The sequence below is a fragment of the Ovis canadensis genome, chromosome 3 (assembly GCF_042477335.2).
Source record: "Ovis canadensis isolate MfBH-ARS-UI-01 breed Bighorn chromosome 3, ARS-UI_OviCan_v2, whole genome shotgun sequence".
NCBI classification, from domain to species: Eukaryota; Metazoa; Chordata; class Mammalia; order Artiodactyla; family Bovidae; genus Ovis; species Ovis canadensis.
In genome coordinates this window covers 57,832,656-57,849,289 of record NC_091247.1, presented here as the reverse complement: position 1 = coordinate 57,849,289, position 16,634 = coordinate 57,832,656, and the positions used below count along the sequence as shown (strand labels likewise).

Genomic DNA, 16,634 nt, shown 5'->3' with positions numbered 1-16,634 from the left:
CCGGTTGCAGCTGCTGGGTCTGGTCCATTGGCAGGCAAGCTGGCCCCTGAGTACCCCGAGTGGTCAGGATGTCAGTCTTGGCTTTTTCACCAATAACGATAGAATTTGTGCCCTAGATTTGAAATCAGAAAAATGGTCAGTCATAAGGGACAAAGGAGTAGAAGTCGCTTGCCCCATGATTACAGAGAAGAACACAGGAGACAAAATGAACACACAAAGAGCAGAGACAATGCCGGCACTCACACAGACACGACAAACAGATAACAAATACACATCGGCCGAGAACACAGCACTAGGTCTTCCTGGGCCCCCCTTTTTAACACTTTTCCCCCTTGACAGTATCTTACCGGCAGGACGTCCACAGAGCCAGCCGCCTCCCCGGCACGATGCCAGGCCTCGGCTTTACGCTGGTCTTAACCAGAAAACAGAGCCAGCCGCCTCCCCAGCACGATGCCGGGCCTCGGCCTTACGCTGGACTTTACCAGAATTAACATCGGTATTCAGAGATCACTCCTTCTAGTGAGGAAACCCCTTCTGCCGGGAGAGTGTTTTTCTTCCCAGTTGAAGGGATCCCGGACGAGCCCCCAAATGTTATGCACAGTGTCCGAGTCCCCAAAACTGAGAGAATAAGACATCCACAGCAATGCAAAAGCATAAAGGGGTTTATTGCTAGCTCGAGCTAGGGCTCAAGTCTCATCCAGCGCAGTGGAGTCTTGACGAGAGCCCCGAGCTCTGAATCACATCTACTTTTATACAGACGGTTTTTTGTTCCTGTAACAGCATAGCTGATTGGTTAAACCGTATGCATGCGCGGCACTTTTAAACCTCGCATCGCTATCCGGATTGGCTCAGGTCTGGCGTGGGCGGGGGGCTATGGGGATTTTTTCTGATTGGTCGAGCTACACTGCCTGCGGGAGTTCCCAGTGCCTCAGCTTTCCTAGAGACTAAACGTCAGGCCTAGCCTGCCCCTTAGAGCCTGTCCTGGCTTCAGTTTGGTCCTAGCAATATGAATATATCTTTGCGGTTCATCTGTGTTATAACATGTATCAGGATTTTATGAACCATGAAATCTTCTGAGAAGATTTTTTAAAAATGAAATCTTAAACACCTTTTGAACCCTGGATTTACTTGAATGAGCTAGGCCAGAAGGGTGGGAGGTGGGGGCCTTCCTGTTTCACTCATGCAATGAAACATCTTAATTGAGTTTTATCTCCTTTTCATGTGCTTCTCCTAGATTTTCCTCTCAAACGTCAAGCATAAATTGACTCCTTTTAAAGTGTCTTTTAAAGCTTATTTATTTTTGGCTGTGCTGGATCTTTGTTGCTGCACATGGGCTTTCTCTAGCCACAGAGAGTGGGGACTTCTCTCTAGTTGCCGTGCGAGAGCTTCTCATCGCGCTGGTTTCACTCGTTACAGAGCACAGACTCTAGGCACCCGGGCTTCAGTAGTTACAGCACGTAGGCTCAGTAGCTGTAGCTCATGGGCTCTAGAGCGTGGGCCAGTCGTGGCTCACATGCCGCATTGCCCCGTGACAAGTGAAATCTCTGGACCAGGGATTGAACCCTCATCCCCTGCATTGGCAGGAGGATTCTTAACCGCTGGGCCACCAGGAAAGGCCCATAAATTAACTCTTAAATGCAGGTGTTTTGTGTTACAAGTCAGTCATCCACAAGGGAGCTACGTCAAACACCGCAGGGCCAAGTGTCCCCTGTCAGAGTGTACTTCTAATGCCTGCAGGCCTTTGACATGCAGGTCTGTGTGCTTCTTTCCAGAGAGCCCAGCAGTATGCCCAGCAAGTCCTGCAGGAGGAGTGCCGGCCCCAGTTTGCCAAGAGGTCGATGGCACAGCTCTTCAGGAGCAGGTACAGCTTGGACCTGCCACCATTCGTGACGAAGGTCCCTGCGGAGAGTGAGGCTGAGTACAAGTACGACCCTCCTTTCGGATTCCGCAAGTTCTCTGGGAAAGTCCAGACCCTCTTGGACCTCTTGCCAGAGCATGACTTTCCTGAACACTTGAGAGCCAAGAGCTGCAAGCGTTGTGTGGTCATCGGAAGCGGCGGGATCCTCCACGGACTGGAGCTGGGCCATGCCCTGAACCAGTTTGATGTCGTGATACGGTACGGTGGCTTGAAGAGCAGTCTCTGTCCTCTAGGCTGTAGCTCACTGCCGTGGGTCAGGGCAGCACCACAAACAGGAAGCACCCAGAACAACCCCACATGTCCCTGCCTTCTGGGGACTCACGTTTTGAGAAGTTGAAACAAAGACATGAAATGATTGGATGCTCCAAACTGTGCGGTACTGACCCTCATTTTGGTAAAAACCTTTTCAGTGGAGTTGAGGGTTGGAAGGATGGGTAGATTCAGATAAGCCAGCGAAGGAGGAAGGCTGTGCTAGGCAGGGCCCGGAGGAGGATGTGGGGAAGGGGGACATACTTGAGTCAGTGGGACACCTGGCTTTTAGGAGTGGGGCTTGGGGTGGGTGAACCTGGAAGGTGGCCCTGGCTGGGACCAGAAAACACACAGAAGCATTTAAACACCAGATCCCCTGGAGGAGGGTCTGGCAGCCCACTCTAGTATTCTTGCCTGGAGAATCCTATGGACAGAGGAGCCTGGTGGACAACAATCCATAGGGTTGCAAAGAGTCAACCATGGCTGAAGGGACTAATCACACTCACTACAGGCAGTAGGCAGTTATCCTGAATTACAGGATTTGCTGATAGTTTGACAGTCATGTTAGGAAACACCAGGATTTCCAGTCTGAGGTCTGAGGTGTTAGTGGAACCACTGGGATAGTTGAGGAAAATCTCTGGCTAGTGATGAAGGATGACAAGATCCATCTCAGACATCTTGAGCCTGAAAGTGGTGGTATGTCCACATAATGCCTTTGTCACCAGTTGCTGTGATTTTGGGCAAGTTTCCTTGCTGTCCTGTGCCTTGATTTCCTCATCTGTAAATGGAGGCCATGATGGCACAGAGCTCATAGGGTTACTGTGAAGACAGAATGAGTTAATAGGTGTGAAGCGTGTGGAACGGTGTCAGACTTACGGTAGATGCTCAGTGAAAAATGAAAGTGTTAGTTACACAGTAGCGTCCGACTCGTTGTGACTGCATGGATGGTAGCCCGCCAGGCTATTCTGTCCATGGAATTATCCAAACAAGAACACTAGAGTGCTGTTAGGAGCTATGTTTGGAAAATGTATAGGAAGGAGGAGGAGCTATGGAAGAAAGGGGAGGGGGTGTAAGAGGTTTCTAGGAAAGAACCAGACTTTTTCATAAGGGCTGAGAGAGGGAAGAAACAGGGAACAAGTTTTGAGGCAAAAGGTGTGAAGTATGGGAGTAGGGTCAGGGCTTCAGGGGTGTGGAAGTTGTGGAGGTGAGGGAGGGTATAACTGCTTCCTTCCTGTGGGGGCTTCCTGTGTGCCAGATGCTGTCCTGGCTCTGGTGGGGCTCATGCCTTGGTGAAGCCATCCTGTTAGCCAGTGTCAGAGGTGAGGACACAGAGGCACCACAGGGCAGGGAGTTCCGACCAGACCCTGACACTCCAAACGCAGAGTGCTGAGGCTTCCAGAACCTCCGCCCCAGCTCTGTGTGAGCAGCTGAGCGATGTCCACAGGCAGCACTGGAGGAGGCAGACGGGACCCTGTGCCCATCTTAACGGTACACAAGTGGGATACGGGAGGAGACAGGGTGAGAAACTGGGGTGCACACTGGCCAGAGGAGAGAGACTGTGGAAGAGGAGGGTGGCCTTGAGCTGATCTTGAGGAAAGGTGGGATTTGGCTAATGAGACGGCTTCAGCAAAGAATGAGACTCTTCAGGGACGTCCCTGGTGGTCCAGCGGCTGAGACTCCGTACTTCCTATCGGGGTCCCTGGTCAGGGAACTAGATCCTGCATGCCACAGCTAAGACGTGGCACAGCCCAATAAATAAGTAAAAATTAATTAATTTAAAATTTTTAAAAACAAACAAAAAATGAGAATATTCAGAGCATGTGACAGTGTCTGGCCCACAGGAAGCACCCAGAAACAGCGGTTTCATCGTCTCTCATCCCAATATTGTTCACAGTCCCTAAAAGAAAGGTGGGATTTGACCTTGAAGAAAGAGGGCAGGGAAATCTGGGTGAGGAGCCCTGTCTGGCTGGAGGAGAGTGAAAGAGGGGTCAGGGGCTGGCTCGATGACCACTGATGGTGGGGCCAGCCTGGGAGGCATGCACGTCATGCACAGGCACTGGGCACCAGGGAGCGCTGGGGACTAAGGAGGGAGACTTAGCCAGATGGTAACAGAAATCAGCTGAAAAATGTTTGGTGGGTAACTTTTAGGTTTAAAGCAGTTCTACAATTAACAGAAAAGTTGCCAGAGTCGTACAAAGAGCTCCTCTTTCCCCAGATTCCCCAGCTGATAACACTTGATCACACTGGCTTTATAATTTTCTCTCTTTATATTTTATTATTCTTTTCTGAATCCTTTGAGAGTTGCAAATTTCAAGCTCCTTCTTTACACCTAAATAATTCAGTGTGCATTTCCTAAGAACAAGGATATTCTGTTATAGAACTACAAGATGATATTCAGAATAAGGAGATTAACACTGATGCAGTAGAGACTTATTTACAATCCTTATTCAGATTTCACCAGTTATTCCAGTAGTGTCCATTATTTAAAAAGAAAGGAGGGGCTTCCCTAGCAGTCCAGTGGTTAAGACTGTACACTCCACTGCAGGGGACACGGGTTCAATCCCAGGTTGGGGGACTAGGATCCCACATGCCTACATTATGGCCAAAAGTTTTTTTTTTAATAAATAAAGGAAAAGAAAAAGAATATAACTGGTCCAGGATCATACTCTGCATTTAGTTGTCATGTCTAATAATATCTTTTAATAACCCAGGACTTAGGTATCTGAGATCTAGATGAGGAAGTAAAAGTAGAATGGAAAAGAAAGGTTTATACAGATGTGATAATACAGGGAAAAGACCAAACAGACTTTTCTTGAGATTTCAAAACTATGTACCTGGGTGAGTGATACTGCTTTAAGAAGAATTCTTAATGTTTCCCCCAGCCCATCCACACTGGCAAAGCCTCCATCGATCTAACAGTGGTCAGTACCCCAAACTCCTGCTTTAATTTAAGACCAGGTTGCACCCTGGTAACAGTCGGTAAAGAATCTGCCTGTCATGCAGGAGACCCTAGTTCAATCCCTCGGTCGGGAAGATCCCCTGGAGAAGGGAATGGCGACCCACTCCGGTATTCTTGCTTGGAGAATACCCTGGACACAGGAGCCTGACAGGCTACAATCCATGGGGTTGCAAAGAGTTGGACAAAACTGAACGACTTTCACTTCACTTTGCACTTGGGCTCAGTGCCCTCCTTGGGCCCAACCCTGTCTGTGAAACTATGGTTTGTGTCTGCTTTGCCGCGGTTTCTAGGTTTTCTTTTCTGATTATCTTTTTGAAATTCTGGCAAGGACCACTAATATCCAAGCACAATGGAAAGCTTTCAAGGAAACATTACTAGTGCCCAGAGAACACACACAGTATAATGTGTTTAGTTTGGCTTAACGTGGCAGGACTAGATGGAATTGCTTGTCATTCATAGATTGGATCTGGGCGGATGTTGCTAGTTCGCAGACTGAAGACTTCGCTCATCAACACCTGGAAAGGGCAGAGCTGAGGGATGATGGAGCTGCTGGAGGGGAAGCACCCTACCCCCAGCCATACCCTCATTCCCAGTCCTTAAAAAATGTGGAAAACACACTGCAGGAATTTTGCACGTGATTAAGTGGTTAATGTCAGTTTATCTTTGTCCTTTTTACTTAAATAGGTTAAACAACGCACCAGTTGAAGGATATTCGGAGCATGTTGGCAATAAGACTACTATAAGAATGACTTATCCAGAAGGTGCACCTCTGTCTGACCTTGAATATTATTCCAGTGACTTGTTTGTTGCTGTTTTATTCAAGAGTGTTGACTTCAACTGGCTTCAGGCAATGGTCAAAAATGAAACCCTGGTAAGCACTAGAAATTCACCCATTGGATGTGCCTTTGTAAAAAGTGAAGGACTTTCTAACTGGAATTATAGGGTTTTGGTTTTTTTTTTTCATTTTTAAGTTAACGTTCATGCTTTTGTGTTGTCTTTCAAATAGCCACTCGTTTTGTCGAAGCCCCTCAGAACTCCCCTTGGGAAATTGCTTTCAGAACCCAAGTCACACATGGAAACCGGTATCATTACTTAGTGGAAATAAAAAGCATGGGGCCAAAATTGCTATGATGAGGTTGACCACCCAGCTGATTTACCAGACCTGAATTTACATGGCTTCTGGCTGCTGTCAGAAATTAGACTTATGTGCATGAGTATAAATTATTATCAAGGCTGCTCAGAAGAATATCTGTAAATTCTCTGAGGGGTCCTTTCAAAGAGAGTCTCCAAAAATGCTTTGATTGGTGGTGCTCTTGTTGGAGTCAGTCCATAGCGTTCCAGAAGGGCAGATGTGGATGAGACGGCCCTGACTTGGGATTCCTTTTGTTTTCCTTTACAGTAATTTATCACCCTGCTTTATGAGGCCCCCTCCATTATGCTGAAATAAATTTTAGAGGTCAGCTTTTACGGAAGTGTGTGTGCGTTTATATGCACTTGCACAAACTGGCTGACTGTAAAATTAATAGGACATATCCAACTCTTTAGAGAAGCTTCACATGATGGAGAATTTGTGTCTCCAAAATTTACTGGGGTCCTCTGGATTTCCTCTGGGTAGTTTTTCTAGTTGAAAGATGAAGCACATATGAAATGATTTACAGTCAGACAAGAGATATCACCAGACAGAAAGTGGAGTAAGTGGCTGGGGGCCGGGGTGTGGTGGGGCCTGAGCACAGGTGGGCCTCAAACTGAATCTATTTGCTTGATCTTCCCTGGACAAAATGATGGCTTTGGATCCTACCATCTGAGGCCATTACCTTAAGAACGTCTTTCCCCAAACTGATGAGAGTTGCTTCTGCAGTTCCTTTCCTTGCCCAGTGCCAGCTTCCTGATCAGATCCTTACCGTTGCATGGCTCTGTGACTTTGCCACAGAATGCAGAACACAAACCCATGTGGGGCCACACCCACAGCTTTGCCCTCATTAGCAGGGGCCACATTCTCCCCCTCCTCTGATATCTTTATTAACTCTCCCTAATGATTGCTTGCTCTCTTTCCTTAGCCATTTTGGGTGCGGCTCTTCTTTTGGAAGCAGGTGGCGGAAAAAATCCCACTGCAGCCGAAACAGTTCAGGATTTTGAATCCAGTTATTATCAAAGAGACTGCCTTTGATATCCTTCAATACTCTGAGCCGCAATCAAGGTTCTGGGGCCGAGATAAGGTATTTTTGTCACTGCTGATACGTAACTGTTTCTCTCTGTGTTGGAAAGGAGCCGTCTCTATGCCTTTCAGTTAGGCTCAGCTGTAGACCCAGGAGCATCTTCCAGAGATGACACCTCACCATGTTTCATGTGTGTTTACCCCTCGACATCTTAACCTTAGAGGCTCCCCATTGTTTAATCCTTTCACCCCCAGTGGTTCGTCTCTTTAGTATAGTTAGCACTTCAATCACTGAGATATTATGTAAGGTATTCTTACTCCAGGAATCCATAGAACGTTACTCCAAGACTCTGGAAAAGTTGTCTCCATTTTAGCACTACAGGACACTTAAGAGAAAATTGACATTTATCATCACTCCCGAGAACCCTCATGGGCTGCAGTCTGTAGGGTTGCAAAGAGTTGGGCATGACTGAGCACGCATACATAGGTGATGGCAAATAGGCAATTTCTGTAGATCAGGGGTCCACAACCTCCAGAATCTAATGCCTGGTGATCTGAGGTAGAGCCAATATAATAATAGGAATAAAATGCACAGTAAATGTAACATGCTTGAATCATCCCGAAATCATCCCCAGCCCCCAGATTCATAGAAAAATTGTCTTCCACAAAACCGGTCCCTGGTGCCAAAAAGCTTGGGGAACTCTGCTCTCGAGCAGTGCTTTTCCGTTGATGCCCGAGTCCCACACCCCAAACATTCCGATTTCATCTGTCTGTGCTGTGGTGTGTACACTGGGATTTTCAAAGTTTCCTGGGTAGTTTTGTTTTGCAACCTACTCTGAGAACCTTTGTGCTGTAGATGGTTCACTACAGTAGATTCTTTACCTGCAGGCAGCTTGTGTGGCTCTGGTCGGAGATGCCTGTATCACCTGTTTCTTCGTAATCTAAAGAACTGTCTGTCCTAAGTCGCCTCAGTCGTGTCCCACTCTTTGCGACCCCAGGGACTGTAGCCCACCAGGCTCCTCTGTCCATGGGATTCTCCAGGCAAGAATACTGGCGTGGGTTGCCATTTCCTTGTCAAGGGGATCTCCCCAACCCAGGGATCAAACCTGCATCTCTTAGGTTTCCTGTACTGGCGGGTGGGTTCTTTACCACTAGGGCCACCTCCTGTGTCTCTAAATGAAACTTTTGTAAAAGCAGTGGAAATCATTTTTAAACAGGATTTTAAGCAAAGCATTTATATACAAGGGAGAGGAAGGGATTTTTAAATGTGAGGTTCTGCTACCCACACCAGAGGCCTGAGATACCTCCTAGGAGGTGGGGCTGATCCAGGAGGGAATTTGCAACACTGAATTGGACTCGGGGGGTCCTCATCCAATAGACAGATGAGCAGCTTCTTCTGTTTGCCCTTTGAAGCAAATTCTAAATAAAAAGATGATTTAACACAACTGTGTAAATTTTAAATTAAGAATTCTGTGGTTGTTAAGGAAAGTAAGTATCTGAATGTTGTTTAGTTGCTAAGTTGTGTTTGACTCTTTGTGATCTCATGGACTGTAGCCCGACAGCCTCCCTCTGTCCATGGGATTTTCCAGGAGAGAATACTGGAGTGGGTAGCCATTTCCTTCTCTGGGGGATCTTCAGTAAGAGCTGAGTCTAACTCTGGCTCCAGCTTCAGGCTTGGGTACCCAGCTCAGGTGAAACAGTTCACATGGTGGAAGTGGTTCCCTTCACAGGCCGCCGTTTTCCTCGGGGGCTCTGCCCTCCATCCATGCGGAGCCCAGGAGGGCCATGTGATTCCTGCCATTGCAAGAACATGGTCGGGATCCGTGGTGCCTTTTCCCTCTCGGAGGAAAGCGGCCCTATCCCCTACCAGTGACGGTCAGGTCTTTGCCTGGCTTTAGCTGGCCTCCCCTACTCAGAGCACATGCGGTGCCCCAGAATGTGGGCTTACAATTTTTAACCTGTTGGCATCACTTTTAACAAAACAATTTTTCTAAAAAAAAAGATAACATACTACAGCAAGACTCTTAAAGTAAGTTATAAGAGATTTCACTATAAATATACCTAGATTTCTATATCTTTTAAATGGCCTGGTTTCTTTATTAGATAGTATTTATAGAGTATTTTTACTTTATTTTACTCCATAGTATGTTTTAAGCATAGGAAAATGCTCATTTGTTGGTTTGCAGGTCAATTTTATTTTAAAAATAACCTTTAAAAATTTAGTTACATAAAATATGAAATTGCTGAATAGAAAAGGGTATCAGAAGCAAAGTTAGTGGGGGGAAATTTATCATAGAAACAACGGAGTAAATACTCTCAAAACATTAAGTGGAAGTGAAGTTGCTCAGTCGTGTCTGACTCTTTGCGACCCCATTGGCTGTAGCCTACCAGCCTCCTCCGTCCATGGAATTTTCCAGGCAAGAGTACTGGAGTGGGTTGCCATTTCCTTCTCCAGGGGATCTTACCCCCACCCAGCAATCAAACCTGGGTCTCCCACATTACAGGCAGACACTTTACTGTCTGAGCCACCAGGGAAGATCTTATTAAATCAAAAAGAAAACAATGAGCCAAAAAAGAAATGGGAAAAGAATTTGAACAGACATTCACAAAAGAAATTAATTCAGCCAAGGAATAGATGATAAAATGTTCAGTTCCACCAGTAATCAAATAAAAGGGAATTAAACCTACAATGACATTTTTTGCATGTTTTCTTGGCAGAGATTTAAAAGCTTGATAATGTCCTTGTTTGGCAGCAATGATGTAGAATTTAAGTTGGCACTTTTTCTGGAGGGTAGTTTGGCAATGTATGTATCAATTTAAAATATGAATAGGGAAATTGGGAAGGACACTAAAATTTTTATTATAAGGAAATTAGAGATAATCTGCCAGGCTATTCTAGGTTCATCGTAGGCAAGGTCAAATAGCCAAGGATTAAAATAGCCTATTGAAATTGATGCTTTCAAATTGTAGTGCTAGAAAGGACTCTCGAGAGTCCCTTGGACTGCAAGGAGATCTAACTAGTCAATCCTAAAGGAAATCAACACTGAATATTCATTGGAAGGACTAATGCTGAAGTTCCAATACTTTTGCCACCTGATGGCAAAGAGCTGACTCATTGGAAAAGATACTGATGCTGGGAAAGACTGAAGGCAGGAGGAGAAGGGGACAGCAGAGAATGAGGTAGTTAAGATAGCATCCCTGACTCAATGGACATGAATTTGGCAAACTCCAAGAGAGAGTGGAGAACAGAGGAGCCTGGTGTGCTGCAGTCCATGGAGTCGAAAACAGTTGGACACAACTTAGCGACTGTAACTGAACAACAACAAATTCTTGACCTGCTGGGTGCGAGCTGGCTGGAGTTGGAGAAGACAGGACACCACCTGAGAGTCCTAAACCCAAGAGGCAGGCTTTCTATGGATCAATTTCCCTTGGTTTCTGTTTGCAACCCTGCAAAATGACTGTTGAATTCCTTCATAATAAGGGAGGCTGACTTGAGAGGTAGACACGGCACACGGGGGATCAGGAAGCAGTTGTTACGAATGGTGGGCTCCCTGGATGTTTCCTGATCCCACCTTCATCTATGAACTCTGAAGGGTTCCCTGTTGTCCTAGCTGACAGAAAAGGACAGTTGCTTGTAGAAGCCACAGACTCAGCTCAGATGAATATGTTAGTAGATGCAAAAGAATATCAAGTAGTAGATGGGCAGTAGCCTCCAGGAGGGCTCTCTATATTCCTGTCTGCCACCCTGTGTGTTATCTTTATCTACAAACTGCATTGGAAATTCAGAGAGCACGCTTCCAGGTGTACTAGCGGCAAGATGTCGGACATGAAGAGGGAACTGCGATACAGTCAGAATTCAGAACTGGACATTTGGCATTCTAGACCAAAGCCAGTAAGGGTACATTTGAGGGGGAAAAGAACTCAAATGTGAAAGCCCATAATTTGAGGTTAAAAATGTACTTGCTTGATCAGAGAGTAAGCAGAAATTGACTGCACAACAGGACATGTGAAAATGACCTAGGGACATTATTTGCCAGGAAAACAGGTGGGGGCCTTAACCTGCAGGTAAAGGGTGAACACAGTCTTCACAGGGCAGGTTCTGAGTCCCCTCTGTTCTCAGGCAGAGGCTGTATGGAGCCAGGAGCCAGTCAGGACAAGGTGGGCTCCAAAATCCATGTCCCAAGAAGGGCTATGGCTGCTTATCCCAGAGCAGCCCATGTGGACTTTTGCATGTGAGAGAGGACATGAGTTTGATTCGCCATTATGGTCATCCTTTGTACGGCTGGTGGGTGAAGGTTTTAGAAAGAATACCTTTTAGCTTGGTGCTTAAAGGACCCACCAGGCTGCCTTTCACAGATATGTTCAAAGAATTTACATCGGGACTTCCTTGGGGGTCCAGTGGTTAAGACTCCATGCTCCTAATGCAGGGGACCCAGGTTCAATCCCTGGTCGGGGAACTAGATCCTACATGCTGCAACTAAGACCTAGTGCAGCCAAATAAATAAACAAATACTTTAGAAAAGAAAAAAGAATCCATATCACAGACCATGTTTTAGAGTCCAGATTCCTGACTTTGAGGGCAGGTCAGACTTTAGAATTGGGTGATATGTAAAATGGTGTGATATATAAAGTTGCATTCCTGAGTACATATTTGCATTACTTTGCATAGCATGTAGCGAACCTGGAAAGCAGTGACCTATGCTAAGACCTTTTCTCTTTGTCTCTTCTCCTTTGCAGAATGTCCCCACGATTGGTGTCATTGCTGTCGTCTTAGCCACACATCTGTGCGATGAAGTCAGTTTGGCGGGCTTTAGCTACGCCCTCAACCAACCCAGAACCCCTTTGCACTACTTCGACAATCTCTGCATGGCTGCCATGAACTTTCAGACCATGCACAATGTGACCACAGAGACCAGTTTCCTTCTGAAGCTGGTCCGAGAGGGTGTGGTGAGAGATCTCAGCGGAGGCATCCATAGTGAATTTTGAACCCAAAAAACCTCACTTGAAAATGCAGCTCCGGGGGACTTCCCTGGCCATCCAGTGGTTAAGACTCCGTGCTTCCAATGCTGGGGGCCCAGGTTCAATCCCCATTCTGGGAACTAAGATCCCGCATACTGTGAGGCACAGCCAAAAAAGAAACAAATGCAGCTCTGACCCAGAGGGCTGTTTTTCACAGCCTTCTGGATGAATCTCATCCTGCAAGTACTTTGAAGTGCAGCCAGTGTTTTTTAATTTTTAATTTAAAAAACAAAAGCAACCACAAAAGTTCTGCTTTTCCCACTTTCTCCCCCTATTTATTTGAGGCCAGTGTTTTTGCACAAAATTTTGTAAGTTAATTTTGAGAATGGGAAAGACTTTCCAAAGAGAATTGTATGTCATGATATTTTATTGTATAGTAAGGAAGTTATTTAATTTATAAAAGCTCTGTTCCTGTCTACTGCACACAGAATCCCAGGTCATTAAGTGGAAGAAGGGAGGTGACTCCTTTGATGACAGTCTCGAATGCCTGATTCTGGTTCTCTGTTAGTCTGTTTGGTGGGACGAATGTCGGACGCACTTTCAGGGTGACATGCTCGGTAGTTAAACCACTGGTTGGGCCAAGCTAGTGCGTGAGGCCTGGGCCACTTGGAGAATTCATGGTCCCTCTCTCTTGATCTGCCTTCTGCCAGAAGTCTTAGAGGAAGCAAGCAGGAGAAATATCCTGGAGGTCGCTGGTTAGGGAGGGACACTGAGACACTCTCTGTGTCCTCTGAGTACTGCAAAGCTGCCCTGGGTGGCAGAAGCCACAATCTTCCCTGCAATTAGGACAACTCTTAGATTTCCAGGAGTTTTTAACTTGTCCTTCCAAACACTTTCCACTGTCTTCTCTGAGGTGGCTTATAAAAATTAGGACAAAACCTCTGTTCTCTGGAGTCATAGAGGAGTAAACTCTTTCTAGGAATGTTTTCAGAAACACTGAAATGAAGTCTTCCCAGTGTTATAAATTGCCTATTTAAAAAAGAAATTTTTTTTTTGTTTTGAATGCCTACTTGGCAGTGTGTACCAGGCAGTGTGCCGGTCAAAAAAAAGAATAAAAGCTTTTGAGGAACTCTTATGAGCTAGTTAATTTGAGTGTTTTTTTTTTAAGGAAAGAAGTTTATAAGTGTAGTAAAATGTCCTTCTTGGATGCTGCTGCCAGGCAGGACCTCACTGTAGGGACAGTAGAGAGGGAATGAAGGGACCTCCTGCTACCCCTGTGTCTCTCTCTTCTCCAGCTCCCTAGGTACTGCTGCCCCCTCCCCCTGCAATTCTCATGTCACCCATAGCCGTGGTGCAGCTCTGACCCCCAGCCAAGTCCAGTGGCTCCCACATTTGCCAGCTCCTCAGCCTGGGCAGGGCAAAGAGCTGGATCATAGCCCTGAACAAGTCCCTGAGATCTCCAGGGTCCTGCGGCCAAGCTCAGAAGGGCCCAAGTAGCAAAATAGCATTTCTCTGATTTTATGTCTCGTCTTAAAATTTTTCTATGGATTTTGCTTTCTGCTCTTTAAGACACATCTCACCTGTTAAATGGTGAGACTCAGGGGCTTCCTTGGTGGCTCCATGGTTAAGAATGCACCTGCCAATGAAAGACACATAGGCTTGATCCCGGGTCCAGGAAGATGCCACATGCCTTGGAGCAACTAAGCCCGTGTGCCACAACTATTGAGTCTGCACTCTAGAGCCCAGGGCACTGCAACTACTGAAACCCACATGCCTAGAGCCCATAAGCGAAGCTACTGCAATGAGAAGCCTGAGCACTGCAACTGTGGGGTAGCCCCAACTCACCTCAGCCAGAGAAAAGCTTGCGATACTGCAAAGACCCAGCAACAGCCACAAACACACACAAAATATATGTATGTATATATTTAATGGTGAGACTTAGCTTTGAATATTGAGACTCAGGAAGATGGTCAGCACCTGTCCTGTGATTCAGATCAGTCCAGGCCTGCACCACACGTCTCCACCCTCTCATCCTCAGGGGCTACTTAGAGAAGACCCCATGGACTGTAGCCACCAGGCTCCTCTATCCATGGAATTCTCCAGGCAAGAATACTGGAGTGGGTTGCCATTTCTCCAGGGAATCTTCCCAACCCAGGGATTGAACCCGCATCTCCTGTGTCTCCTGCAATGGCGAGTGGATTCTTTACCTCTGAGCCACCTGGGAAACTAAAGCAGCCCAGATGTTTATTTAAGAAGACAAGAAGCAGCTAGGGCCTAACACTTGGACAGCTTTCCCAGGGTTGTGTGCACCACCTCATGGGTGTGTGTGGTCTCCTGTGCCCCTGCCTTGCACAAGCGTTGGGAAGCAGTCTGTCCAGCACTTTCCAGCTTTCATTTCAGCGAATGTCAGCCCTGGGCCTATGCCTCTCAACTTTTCATTTCTAGCAGGCAGTACGTGCTCTAAATCAGTGGTCCCCAACCCTTTAGGCACCAGGGGCTGATTCTGTGGAAGGCAGGTTTTCTATGGATCCGGGGGATGCAAGAGATGGGGAGCAGCCATAAGTACAGGCGAAGCTTCACTCAGTCACCCTCCGCTCACCTCCTGCGTGCAGCCCGGTTCCTGACAAGCCACGGACTTCTTAAAGAGTCCTTTGGACTACTAGGAGATCAAACCAGTCAATCCTAAAGGAAATCAACCCTGAATATTCATTGGAAGGACTAATGCTGAAGCTGAAGCTCCAATACTTTGACCACTTGATGAAAAGAGCCGACTCATTGGAAAAGACCCTGATGCTGGGAAAGACTGAAGGCAGGAGGAGAAGGGGGCAACAGAGAATGAGATTGTTGGATGGCATCACCGACTCAATGGACATGAGTTTGAGCAAACTCTGGGTGATGGTAAAGGACAGAGAAGCCTGGCAAGCTGCAGTATATGGGATCGCAGAGTCAGACACAACTTAGTGACCAAACAACAACAAATGAAGGTCCCTGGATAGCTGCCTGTGGGACCAACACCTGCTTCCCAGGTGCTGACCCTCAAGACGGACCACATGCTCAGCTCTTAAACTAAAGCACAGACCACCAGGGGAAGGGACTGAGGACACAATGCACTCCTTGCCCTTCCCTGGAGGCCAGACACCCTGACCCAAATTTCTCAGTCTGTTTCTCTTCTTTCCTACATCCCAAGGCCATTCTAGCCTGTTTTTGTGTTCACAGAACAGGGAATTTATTTGTATTTACCTACAACCAACACACACACACATATATAATTTATAAATGTATATATTTACCGAATAAATTCAGTTTCAAGAAAATTGGTTTTAAAGACAAAGAGGGAATTCCCTGGCAGTCCAGTGATTAGGACTCGGAACTTTCACTGCCAAGGGTGGTAGTTCAACCCTTGGTTGGAAACTAAGATCCTGCAAGCCTTGAGGCATGGCCAAAACAAACAGTAAAGACAATGAGTTCATTTAAAATATTGGTTTGTTGTTTAGTCTGCTAAGTCCTGTCTGACTCTTTTTGCAACCCCATGGACTGTAGCCTGCCAGGTTCCTCTGTCCATGGAATTTCTCAGGCAAGAATACTGGAGTGGGTTGCCATTTCCTTCCCCAGGGGATCTTCCCAACCCAGGGATGGAACCCAAGTCTCCTGCATTTGAAGGCAGATTCTTTTTACCTCTGAGCCATCTGGGAAGCCCGCAAAATGTTGGTTAGGTCCTTGATATGAAATACCTCTCTAAACTACCAGATGGTAACAAATTAGCAGAGATAGAATGTGCAGATAAGACCAATTAATGACTAAAGTCAAACTCAAAAGTAGTTTCATTTTGTTACCTATAACATATCCAGATATCCTCTCAGGATGACTCATTTGGGGTGGGAAGAAATTGACTATCAGTCCTAAAGCAATGAGAATTTGAGAGTACATCTGGAACTAAGTTATAAACTCTTTAGTGACAGAATTTTATATTTTATTCCATCTATAGCACCCACATAGCTCAATGGGCTTCCCTCATAGCTCAGTCAGTAAAGAATCTGCCTGCAATACAATAGACCCGGGTTCGATTCCTGGGTTGGGAAGATTCCCTGGAGAAGGAAATGGCAACCCACTCCAGTATTCTTGCCTGGAGAATCCCATGGGCAGAAGAGCCTGGCAAGTTATAGTCCATGGGGTTGCAAGAGTCGAACATGACTTAGCGACTAAACCATAGCACCCACAAGAAGACCTTGCCTATTGTAGGCATTAAATAAACATGTTTGATGTTTTAAGATTTTTCTTTCTTTCTTATGGCTGCACTGGATCTTCATGGCTGCACACGGGCTTTCTCTAGCTACAGCTAGCGAGGGCTACTCCTTGTTGTGATGCTGAGGCTTTTCACTGCGGTGGCTTCTCTT

The 16,634-nt window shown here is 46.3% G+C and overlaps 1 protein-coding gene across 2 annotated transcripts in view; it reads left to right on the top strand.

Annotated features, from left to right (window-relative positions):
• The window catches only part of ST3GAL5 (ST3 beta-galactoside alpha-2,3-sialyltransferase 5), a 62,216-nt gene extending 48,841 nt beyond the window's left edge, over window positions 1-13,375 (top strand). For both annotated transcript variants that reach the window (XM_069583121.1, XM_069583122.1), the window contains 4 exons: window positions 1,773-2,116; window positions 5,811-5,997; window positions 7,184-7,342; window positions 12,019-13,375. In XM_069583121.1, coding sequence (XP_069439222.1) covers window positions 1,773-2,116; window positions 5,811-5,997; window positions 7,184-7,342; window positions 12,019-12,267 — 939 coding nt within the window. In that variant the 3' untranslated portion in view covers window positions 12,268-13,375. The remainder of the gene's footprint in view (window positions 1-1,772; window positions 2,117-5,810; window positions 5,998-7,183; window positions 7,343-12,018) is intronic.
• Window positions 13,376-16,634: the final 3,259 nt, after the last annotated feature.